Genomic DNA, 11,833 nt, shown 5'->3' with positions numbered 1-11,833 from the left:
CAATGACAATGACAAAAACAGCCACCATTTGCTCTCTCTCCACGGCGGAGGAAACGCCATTAACCTACAATAACCTGTGCCGAGTGCAACCAGTGGCAGTTCAGCTCACAAATCTGAAACTATTCAATCCAAGACGTGCAGCTCGTTATAATAGTCTGGTAGTCAATGCTATCTCCGACGCCGGAACTGGAAGCACCGGCGACGCATCTCCGGCGACGTTGCCAAGTATTCGAACGGATAATGGAGCTGCCACGTCACTTAATTCCAAGTAATATAATACTCTTCTTACTGCCTCTTAATTGATTAATCAGTTAGTTAAGTGTCAATGTCAACTATTTGTAATATATTAAGGTTAAATTGTCGATTTCTGGTTAATCAGTTAATTAGCTGTTATCAATTTGTAATTTATTGGGGTTAAATTGTCAATTTCAATGGATTGATTATTGACTATTGACCGTTGACCAGGGTGAGGCGTCACACAATCTCAGTGTTTGTTGGAGATGAAAGTGGTATTATTAACCGAATTGCAGGGGTTTTCGCGAGAAGAGGTTACAACATTGAGTCACTTGCTGTTGGTTTAAACAAGGACAAAGCTTTGTTCACCATCGTTGTCTCGGGAACCGAGAAGGTCTTGCAGCAAGTTGTAGAGCAACTCAACAAGCTTGTGAATGTCTTGAAGGTTGCATTCTGTTATCATTCAATAAGCTTGTTATAATTGTTTAGTTATTCATGTATGTTTGATGTACCAGGTGGAAGATCTTTCCAAGGATCCACAAGTGGAACGCGAAATGATGCTTGTAAAGCTTAATGTTGATCCGAGCACAAGAGCCAAGGTGTTGGCAATTTACATACTTTTATGATGTTTCTTGCAATTTATCAGTCAGTTATACAGCTTAAGGGCCTGTTTGTTTGCCTCTGAATGATTCCATTCAGAGGCTCAAGTCTGAATCGCTAAGATGTAGAGGTGTTTGGGTGATTTATAAAACCTCTTAATGGTTCAGGGCACACATCTGAACCATTCAGCTTGGAAAATGTTGCTGAGCCATTCAGACGAGATACACACGCTCTAAAAAAAGTAATGTATATAAGTTGATAAACATTTGTTTTTAACTTTCAGATTATGTGGCTAGTAGACATTTTTAGAGGCAATGTGGTGGATACATCAGAATACTCGTTGACTATAGAGGTGAGTTCCTATTAATCCAGATCAGGGCCGTCTCCGAGATTTTGAGTGCCCTAAACAGATACTAAAAAATTGGTCACATTCAAAAGAAGATCATTTTTTTTACCAAAATGGCCTATTTTAGGTAGTTAACGGATCACGTTCTAACATTTTTCAAAGCGAAAGCAGCGCTCAAATTCAATAATCAAAATTCAAAAATAGCATTCGTTTATTCAAGACTAAATTAACTAATTATGTTGCAATAAAGCAAACACATGACTGGCCTTCAGTCTTATTCAAAAAAATAAAAATAAAGAAAACAAATAATAAAAAAATTGATTTACAGATAAAAAAAATTTGAGGAGTAAAGGATTCGAACTCGCGTCAAAATGGGCAGCAACAAACTAGTTTTGAAAAGCCTATTTCAACCAGTTGCACTAAAACAATACTATTGTTTTGTTTGGTTTTGCATATTATATAATATATAACCACGTATATACTTTTTTAAAATAATTCCGAGCCCCCTTGTCAAGATTGTGCCCTAGACGGAGGTCGAGCCCCGTATGGGGTCTAGGCCGGCCCTGATCCAGATTCATAATGTATACATGTTTATGTCAGTAATAGTTTAAAAATGCTAATTTATCTCATCTGGTTAATTTAGGTTACGGGAGATCCCGGGAAGATGGTAGCTGTTCAGAGGAATTTAGCTAAGTTTGGAATCAAAGAGCTCACAAGAACCGGAAAGGTAATTGTTCAAAAGGCAATATAATTTATAAAATGATTAAAACCTGTAACTGAATTTACTGCATTTTTAGATTGCTTTAAGGCGGGAAAAACTAGGTGAAACGGCTCCATTTTGGAACTTCTCTGCAGCTTCTTATCCAGATCTAGAAGCCCCGAGCCCAGTTGCTGCTGTTTCTAGTATTCCTAAAATTGTTGATGAGAATCCTATTACAATGTCATGGGTAAGTTGTTATATCTTTGCAAGCTTCCGTTATAATCAACCGTTATTGTCTAATTTTATAATATTATTTGAATGTAGGGTGATGTTTATCCCGTGGAGTCCTATGATAATTATATAATGGATCAAGTTCTTGATGCCCATTGGGGAGTGCTCTACGATGAAGATGTAATACATAACATTATCACTATATTTACACTTCAATTCTTTATATTATAAAAAGTCAACTACACTTTTCAAATTAATGGTGCAGTCAACGGGTCGTCAATCTCACACTATAAACATTCTTGTGAATAATGTTCCTGGAGTTCTCAACCTGGTTACTGGAGTTATATCAAGAAGGGGTTATAACATTCAGGTAGTATAATATTATAGTTTGTTTTTATTTACTTTAACAGAGTAATATCTGGTTGAGATGTAGCTAACTCTTTTGCAATTAACCGGTTACAGAGTCTGGCTGTAGGTCCAGCAGAAATTGAAGGTTTATCTCGCATTACAACTGTGATTGCCGGCACAGATGAATCTATTGGCAAGTTGGTTCAGCAGTTCTACAAATTGATAGATGTTCATGAAGTCAAAGATATTACACACTTGCCATTTTCGGAGCGTGAGTTAATGTTGATCAAAGTTGCTGCAAGTGCTGCTGCTAGAAGAGATGTTCTAGACATTGCCACCATCTTTCGGGCCAAGCCTGTTGATGTTTCTGATCATACTATTACACTTGAAGTAATTGTTTTTCTTTTTTCAATTCTTGTTTTGTTCTCTCTTTATTTATTTATCTGATACTTTTCATCTTTCATGTTTCAGCTTACTGGAGACTTTAATAAGCTATTCGCGCTGCAAACGTTATTGGAGTCGTATGGAATTTGTGAGGTGGCAAGGACTGGTCGAGTGGCACTGGTGAGAGTGTCAGGAGTCGATTCTACTTCCTTACGTGGGTACTCTCTTCCATTGTAATAATGGCAAAGGCGCATAAGATTACTAGCTTAAAGTTAATCTAACTTGGTTCGAGTCTTGTGCGCCCATAGTTGCTAGGGTCCCCTTTATAAAGGGCTACTTTTGTTGTACTATGTGGGGCATGGAAGTGTAACAGTCAATTACGTTTGTTGTTTCTTATTTTCATGTTTTAAAGACAGTTTCGAGTAATTGTATGGATAATTGGTTCCTTGTAAATATTGTTGGCTGAATTAGCGAGCACTTGAAGCGTCATACAAAACAATGATTGTGTGAACAGGACTCTTAAGTGACAGCCTGTCTTCTGATATAATATCTAGTGAGAGATTATGTAGTCTCCGTTTTTTTGCTGTCGTGAAAGGACTGAAACATATGCGAAGAGTAGGGTTGTTAGTCATACAAATTTATGGCAAAACTGTTGATATATGTTTAGGCCATTTATAACGTTTACAAACTGTCACAACTGGTACCGTGTGCCATGACTGCTGCTAATAGGAGAATCTTCATGAACTTATGCGACCTCACCACCATCAAGGTGCGATGAAATGAGAACTAGAACCCAGAATTGGACGACGAAGGAACAAATGTTTCCCATCAAAGCACACATTATCTTCATCACTCACGAACTCACCGTGCTAATCAAGAAGTCTGGTCACTTATAAACGAAATCCATGTTTCATACATGGATCATATGTGGGACAAAGATTATATGTTTTTTGTTGAAGTTATATGGAGAACAACCATACAGAGGCCCAAGTCACTAGAAGAAAGACGCCAAAAGAACAAATCGACATGCGCATACCCTTAAAAGTCCAATATGGAGACAAAACCTAGATAGAAGGTACACGCGGGGACCACTAGACAATTATACATTGGAGAGAAAACTGGCCGGCCCAATCCTTTTGAAGGTCTAAAACGAAACAAAAATCTGAGGCCTTTTGAATTTTATTGTTTCAAAGTAAAATAACTCATTACGAATATGTTTGTCTTTTCAAATAACTTAAGAGTCATTTTCATAACTGAGTATATTTTTTGTTTAAATTGGAGGCCCTACGTCACTTGAACATAAGGTACGCGCAAGGACTACAATAACTGCTTTATATAGGAGACAACTCTACTGCACAGTGAGAAAACGGCCTCCACGATCTCCACCACGTAGGTCACAGAAAGAGCAACCAAGATATTCTAATTGACATATGGCCCAATAAAAATCCAACCTTTGACTATAAATAGGCGACTTCTCCAAATGGTAAATTGATTCGACCCTCTCGACTTTCACTCCTTATTACTCATAACTTACGTACTTACCATACTGATTTCTCACGCCAAATGGTTGTTACAGAAAGCCCCCTTTCAAGTAACAAGGCTAACGACATTGTTAGTTTTGCACATCCGGTTCACTCACTCAGATTCAAGTTCTTCGGTATCCATTTACCTACGGAAATATCCATCCAGTTTATAGACCCATGTTTCTTTATTTGTCATTTGAAAATATTTTTTTGAGTATAATACAATATTTATTCTTTAACTATAATTCTTTAAAAACAAGTTACTACAAGCAATGTTGTTGAGACCGGACCAGACCGGGATTCGGTCCACTGTCCGGTCCGGTTCTATGCAGTTCGCTTGGTTTCTAGAAAACCGGCCGGTCTGAACCGGTTCACTGGTTGATCGGAAAACTGGACCAGTTGAACCGGTGTTTCTATTAAAAAATATTTATTTTTTGAAAAATCTTTGTTTCAGCCTTTTCTTTAAGCAAAATCGGTTCGGCCGGTTGAACCGGTGGCCTGCCCAGTTCACTGTCCGATCCGGTGATGAAAACAATGAATATAAGTATGGCCATTTCTTGTGAAGCAAACTAGAATTAGATTACTACAGTGTTTGACTTAAAAAAAAAAAAAGACAACAGAAGTAAAGCCCATTAACAAGCTTGTTTTTGCATTATAGCAAGAAGCTTTATTGGAGCTATTGATTGATTCAAAACCCTTTGGCTTTTGCTATGCTCCGACCAATCGGCCGGGCTCTTCGGCAGGCCACTTCCTCTTTATCCCACAACCTCCGCCGGCGTACCTTCTCCGGCGCCTGTGCCAGACACTTCAACACCACACCTCATCCACGTCACTCACATCTAAGTCTAAGAACATGCTCTTCTCTTTTAAATTATTCGGCAAGTGTCAATCTTAATCAATGCAGATACGTCACCACTGCCGCCGCCTCCACCGCCGTGGAACAGTCAACTGGCCGGATTAACGCCGTAGCGGATACGATCGATGCGTATTCGGCAATAGAGCTTGCGCTGGATTCAGTTGTCAAGATATTTACGGTTGCCAGTAGCCCTAATTACTTCCTTCCGTGGCAAAATAAGTCCCAGCGTGAATCCATGGGCTCAGGTTTGTTGATTTATTAACTTATTATTATTAACAAATAACAACTGCTGCTTTTAATATGAATAAAATTCTCATAAATTAATATTGGGCGAGCTCTGCTCGTTATGACTGACTAGAGCTCTCATCTTGAGCTATTCTTTTAAAGCTCGAGCTTGTTTTGTGAGGCTTCTTTATTATTTATTATCTAATATCTAATTTATAGATGTTTTTAATTATTTTTATATGTTTTGAGAAAAACCTTAAATGAGGCTAAGCTTTGCTCGTGCTCGGCCGTGCAATGAGAAATTAATATATAGAAGTCTAAGAGAGTTGAAACTAAATAAGGCTCGTTAAGGCTTAAATGAGCTTCCTTTATAAGGCTTGAGCTCGGGTTTAATAACCAAACAAGCTTTATTTGAGGCTTGGGCTCGGCTAGTTTCAAGCTTTTTACTGATCTGGGTTCGAGTAGCTCGCGAGCAGCTCAGCTCGTTTGCACCCCTGCGCATAATATATATAAATTGGGATACATTCAGCAATAATTAGGCATTTTTTGTTCATAACTGAATTACTGAAGCTGCAATTTTGTTAGGGTTTGTTATTTTTGGCAAGAGGATTTTGCTTGTAATTTAAAATTTAGCTTTTAATATGAACTAGGTTAGTATCTCGAGTATTACTAAGGTTGAATAAACTCGTGTATTACAAGATATTTCTTTAAAAAGTGAACTCTGACATGATAGTTATAAATTCTGTTAAGTTAATTTGTAAAACATTTTTTAATCTCTTATAAAAAAACAATTATCAAGTTATTATCATTATTCTTCTTTTCTGTTTTAATATTTCAACAAACATAATTTTGAACTTGGAGATATTTGGTGACTTTAATAGAGGTTTTTTAAGAAAAAAAAGTAAACTTTTATCGATTATATCGGTGTCAACTCGGTAATTATATTCTTATTCATTGATTAGAATTGAATTAATTTATAATTATGATATTTGAAATATTTGAATTTTGAAATGCTTTATCAAAAAAAAAAAGATTTAAATGATGAATTTTCGTTAATATTTACGGAAAATGAATTTGAAATTTAATTTAAATTTGATACTTGGAAGTTGTTCATATGTTAGTTGGAACTAAGAATATTTCAAAAAGAAATGTTGAGAATGATTGTGGTGGTGACAAGTGGAAAAATCCTGGGTGGATACCCTAGGAAGAGGCCATGTAGCACCCAAGTTACTTATTTATTAGAATAGGAAGATTATAACTGCATTTTTGTGAAACCTGTAGGGTTTGTTAGTTTTGGCAAGAGGATTGTGCTTACTATTTTAACTGTTATTTTTAATGAGTTATTCGATTAGTATTAATAAATTGGTAGATTTAGCTATAAATTGGCAATTTTTTGTTCATAACTGACACTGCATCTCTGTGAAAACCTGTAGGGTTTGTTATTTCCGGTAAGAGGATTGTGACAAATGCTCATGTAGTAGCTGATCACACATTTGTACTTGTTAGAAAACATGGTTCTCCTACCAAATATAAAGCAGAAGTTAAAGCTGTTGGCCATGAATGTGACCTTGCTATTCTCACCATTGAAAGTGATGAGTTTTGGGAGGGTATGAAGTTTTTAGAGCTAGGTGACATCCCATTTATGCAAGAAGCTGTTGCAGTTGTTGGATATCCTCAAGGTATCAATAATATTATTAGTCCTTTTAGCTATATGTTCTTGAAAATTTGAAATAAAGGTTGATTTAACCGAATAACTATGTTTAGGTGGTGATAATATATCTGTTACAAAAGGAGTAGTTTCAAGAGTTGAGCCTACACAATATGTTCATGGAGCCACTCAGCTTTTAGCAATACAGATAGATGCAGCCATAAATCCAGGAAATAGTGGCGGGCCCGCAATCATGGGCGATAAGGTTGCTGGTGTAGCATTTCAAAACCTCTCAGGGGCTGAAAATATAGGGTGAGTTGTATACCATCAAGTTTACTGTTTACCTAATTACCCGAAGATATGCTCTTTTTACTTTGTGTGTTTGACTCGTTTTGCAGTTACATAATTCCTGTGCCTGTTATAAAACATTTTGTTGATGGTGTTGAAGCTAGGGGAAACTATTCTGGTTTCTGTTCTCTTGGCTTGTCATGCCAACCTACTGAAAATCTCCAACTTCGTGAATACTTTCGCATGCGCCCAGAGTTAACCGGGGTGCTTGTGAGCAGGATTAATCCACTTTCTAATGCGTATGATGTCTTAAAGAAAGACGATATTGTCCTTGCGTTTGATGACGTTCCTATAGCCAATGATGGAACAGGTAAATTTCATCTTCTATTTCACATGTCTTGGCATTCACATATCTAATGTTCTATATGTATATATGTTAAATTTTGCAGTTCCTTTTCGGAACCGGGAGCGAATAACCTTTGATCATCTGGTTTCCATGAAGAAGCCAAATGAAACCGCTATAGTTAAAATATTAAGAGATGGTGAAGAGCTTGAGTTGACAGTTACTCTTCGTCCAGTAAGTCATTTAACCTTTTCCAAATCATTTGCTGAATATTGTCATTTGTCACAATATTGTGTATATTTTCTGACATATTATATATTTTGCAGTTGAAGCCACTTGTACCTATTCAACAGTTTGATAAGGCTCCAAGCTATTATGTATTTGCTGGTCTGGTATTTGTTCCATTGAGCCAGCCATACCTTCATGAATATGGTGAAGATTGGTACAATACGTCTCCACGCCGACTTTGTGAACGGGCATTGAGAGAATTACCTCAAAAGCCCGGCCAAGAGCTTGTTATTCTATCTCAGGTGCTTCATCTTCTTTTACTTCTACCTGTTCTTATTATCGTCATCATCTTCTTAGATGATATTAAAGTTATTTTATCTTGTATGATTAGGTTTTGATGGATGATATCAACGTGGGATATGAGCGTCTTTCTGAGTTACAGGTATTATATTAAACGAAATATATATAGTTTGTGGTTTTTAATATGATTTATGATTTGACTTCTTGTTGTGAGCAGGTTAAGAAGGTGAATGGCATTGAAATTGACAACTTGAAACATATGTGCCAATTAGTTGAAGATTGCAAAGAAAATAACCTGAGGTTTGATTTGGATGATGATAGAGTGATAGTTTTGAACTATAATAAAGCAAGAACAGCTACTTCTCATATCTTAAAGCGCCATAGAATACCTTCTGCCATGTCAAATGACTTATTAACCACCGATACTTTATCTCAGGCGGCTTCCGCTTGAGCTGAGTTTCGAGTGCTGTGTACCTTTTAATTTATTTTTTCACATTGTAATACTTAGTCATTCATTACTTTAGATAGCAAATTTTGCTGGACAAGTACTGTAATTTGTGTGACTGCTGCAGTAATTTTGGGAATGGGGGTGGAAGTGGTTTTACACTTTTACTCAAGGATGCAGTTGAGATGAGTCCCCTTTTGGGTCCAACCCGGTTTTAAAAGACCGTGTTTGCGGTTTGGTTTGTTTGTTTTTAGGTCAAACTTTGAATCTAAACACTTGTAAAGTTTTAAATCTTTGCTTGGAAAATTAGAACCGAGTCAAAAACAATTTGTTATTATTGTTTGGTTATGTGGTTTGTGCTTATAAGTCTGTTGAATAGAGAAAAAATAAAAGAGCCACCCATGAAAAAATTATGTTGATTTTACTGTATGAACCCGATCATGGACAATAAGGACGTAGGGTGTGGCTGATCTATACACGACTCTGGTAAAAACGACTAAACGTTTAAAAAGACCAATAGAAAGACTAGGGGAGAGTTTGAAGAGAAAGATACAGAAAAAAAAAATATTATTTCTTTGGGATGATTTACAAAATTGGAGGAAACCTAAGAACGACACTTAGTTTCTTACATAAGCATGACATACGAAAAATAATAAACATAATGTTTACATTCAGTGGCGGATCCAGACATCAGTGGGGAGAAAAATTATCAATAAAAATATAAAGTGAACTAAATTAAATATAGCAAAACAAAATACATATTACAGTCGTTCTATACGTGATTTCATTGTTTGAAAACGGTCAATTACAGTTTAATTTGAAAACACTTTAAAATGCTTCTTTTCAATGATACAAATTACACAAGCATTCAAAAATTCCTTGCCAATTCGATTACGCAAATTTGTCGTTAACATCTTCATGGCTGAAAAAAATCTTTCACCATTGCGATTTCAACGGGTAAAACTAATTCTTCAAACGGATTTGATATTCATGAATCGTCTGCATGTCTGTCTTCTTCGTATAACAATTAACATCTTTTTAAATCGATCATTTAAAAAAAAGAATGGAATTGTTAACACTTTATTGGGCTGGAAGAAATACAGAATATGAGGCTAATTAAAAAAACAAAAGAGGTCTTAATTAATTTTTTAATCCGAATTACCACTACAAAACTTAATTATTACACAGGCTCACTAGATTTGAGTGGATGACTAACCCCCACTGGACTGGTCTTTAATCCGCCTATGTTTACATTCTAGTTTTATGATAAAAGCGCTTGTCTCATTCTAGAGTGACTTAATGTTTACATTATTCTCACGTACACTTGCAGAGACTTATACCAAGGCTATAAGTTGTGGGGCGGTATGCTGTTGGCTAGCATTAAAATCACGTGACGCTAATGTGGCATTGCTTTTACAGGTATGGCGGTGTTTGCTGGTATTAAACCCACGTGACGCCAATATGGCATTGCTTTTACAGGTATGGAAGTGTTTTCCTGTGCTAAACACCGCTCTGAAGTGGCGTTATCGGGCAATGTTGTGGTGGGCAATAATGGGTTAATGGTGGAAGGGGTTGATGGGGGGCATCATTATGAAGGGTAAACGACATGGAGGGGGGTAATGATGCCGGCGTTAACCCACAATCAGGGCCGTCTCTGAGATTTCGAGTGCCCGAGACAAAAATAAAAAATAAGCTTTATATAACTTCTTTTAAAAGATCAATAATTATTCAATTAATAGTTTTTATTAGGGTCTTTATATAAACCCAAACAATAACAAAAATCAATAAGACGTATGACATATAATTAATTGTGATAAAAATAGCAAAACTGTATTTTTCATTGCTAAAGAAATGAACTTAAAAACATTACATTAAATTTAGATATTAATGTTCATGTTTAAATATTTAGAAGTTAAATCATTTAATTAATAGACTAGACATTTTAACTCTTTTAATTGTAGCTCTGCAACACATATTCAAAAGTAAAAAAGTAAATACTAAAATATTTAATACATAACTACCCATAATCTTTCTTTTTTTTCATTATCTTTCTAGCAACCATAAACCAGTGCAACAATCACCGTTTCTGCTAGAATTTTTTTGTTTGATCATGTTTTCACTCGTCATCTTCGTGCCCTTCGCCGAACATGTGCCCTAGACGCCGGCCGAGCCCTGCATAGGGTCAAGGCCGGGCCTGCCCACAACCATTGGCCTAAGCACTCTTTTAGACTTTAAACGATTAGTGTATATTATAAGAAAAACAAAATACACGGTTGTTTTGTTTTGGTTTTAAAAAATTTATATAGAAAAGTTTGTTATTTGATTGAAAAAGGTCTCAGTTAAAGGTAATGTAATTAGTCACATATAAACTTTTTTGCTCCTCATAACACGTCAATATGTTATTTCATTTTCGTCAACCCCAACATGAAATGAATTTTAATTCCTTAAGCTACAATAGATTAAAAAAAATCGAAAACAATTATTTTTTACATATATAGCCCAAATAAGGAATGTGTGTGCCCGAGAAGCAACCAACTCTCCTTGTTTTTGAGTTTTTTAACCAAGGAAAGAAAAGGAAAGGAGAGGGAATGATAAGAAAGAGCAGGAAAGGAAAGGAAATTTTATTTAATTAGGTGTGTTCTTGAGTTGGAAGGAAATTAGAGGAAAGTTAAAAAATAGTTATCGTTAGTAATCATCCCATTTTTAGAAGGATAACCTATTAAGAAAATACATTAATTAATTTAATGCTTCCTAGTTCTTCTTTCTTTTACCTCGTTTAAAAAAACTCAATAACAGGCGTCAGTGGAAGCTGATCGTCCCAACTTCCTCAATTCGATTTCTCCGTAACATTTAATTTTAATTTCGAAACCGCCATTGTATCGTAAGTTATCTGATCATCGTCACTCTCATTCTGTTTATGTTGCCGTACGCTATGCTCGTGAGTTTTGTTCAACGAAATTGTTGCTTTCACTAGTTTATCATGCATGATACCTACTGATATTGTTAAATTCACGCCTAATATAAAATCGTACGATACATTATTTAGCCTTATCCTGATGTAATGCTGCTTGTATACTGAGTTCCGTTCACAAGTTAAACTGCTTGTTGACGGAAGATCCGAAATGTTGACGGTC

The 11,833-nt window shown here is 36.0% G+C and overlaps 2 protein-coding genes across 2 annotated transcripts; both read left to right on the top strand.

Moving 5' to 3' along the window:
* On the top strand, positions 1-3,180 carry LOC143535624 (acetolactate synthase small subunit 2, chloroplastic-like). The gene is made up of 10 exons (XM_077029833.1): positions 1-268; positions 466-679; positions 750-833; positions 1,118-1,186; positions 1,824-1,907; positions 1,978-2,127; positions 2,205-2,291; positions 2,377-2,481; positions 2,574-2,849; positions 2,931-3,180. The coding sequence occupies exons 1-10, from the start codon at positions 3-5 to the stop codon at positions 3,078-3,080; spliced, it is 1,485 nt and encodes a 494-aa protein (XP_076885948.1). The 5' UTR covers positions 1-2; the 3' UTR covers positions 3,081-3,180.
* A 1,845-nt stretch (positions 3,181-5,025) lies between these two features.
* On the top strand, positions 5,026-8,849 carry LOC143535568 (protease Do-like 10, mitochondrial). The gene is made up of 8 exons (XM_077029788.1): positions 5,026-5,467; positions 6,881-7,126; positions 7,212-7,407; positions 7,494-7,753; positions 7,833-7,960; positions 8,053-8,256; positions 8,346-8,396; positions 8,472-8,849. Exons 1-8 carry the CDS (start codon positions 5,077-5,079, stop codon positions 8,703-8,705), a joined length of 1,710 nt encoding a protein of 569 aa, XP_076885903.1. The 5' UTR covers positions 5,026-5,076; the 3' UTR covers positions 8,706-8,849.
* The last annotated feature ends 2,984 nt before the right edge of the window (positions 8,850-11,833 follow it).

Source organism: Bidens hawaiensis, unplaced genomic scaffold, assembly GCF_021521415.1.
Source record: "Bidens hawaiensis isolate Kalapana, Puna unplaced genomic scaffold, B.hawaiensis_p1.1 tig00010569_1, whole genome shotgun sequence".
In the NCBI taxonomy this organism is placed as follows: Eukaryota; Viridiplantae; Streptophyta; class Magnoliopsida; order Asterales; family Asteraceae; genus Bidens; species Bidens hawaiensis.
Note: the sequence above shows the minus strand (reverse complement) of the source record. Positions and strands in the feature narration are given on the sequence as shown.

Coding starts and splice junctions, on each gene's coding strand:
- LOC143535624 (XM_077029833.1), top strand. CDS start 3: ATGACAATGACAAAAACAGCCACCATTTGCTCTCTCTCCACGGCGGAG. Junction 834..1,117: donor ATCCGAGCACAAGAGCCAAG/GTGTTGGCAATT, acceptor TTTAACTTTCAG/ATTATGTGGCTAGTAGACAT. Junction 1,187..1,823: donor AATACTCGTTGACTATAGAG/GTGAGTTCCTAT, acceptor TGGTTAATTTAG/GTTACGGGAGATCCCGGGAA.
- LOC143535568 (XM_077029788.1), top strand. CDS start 5,077: ATGCTCCGACCAATCGGCCGGGCTCTTCGGCAGGCCACTTCCTCTTTA. Junction 7,127..7,211: donor AGTTGTTGGATATCCTCAAG/GTATCAATAATA, acceptor AACTATGTTTAG/GTGGTGATAATATATCTGTT. Junction 7,754..7,832: donor TATAGCCAATGATGGAACAG/GTAAATTTCATC, acceptor TAAATTTTGCAG/TTCCTTTTCGGAACCGGGAG.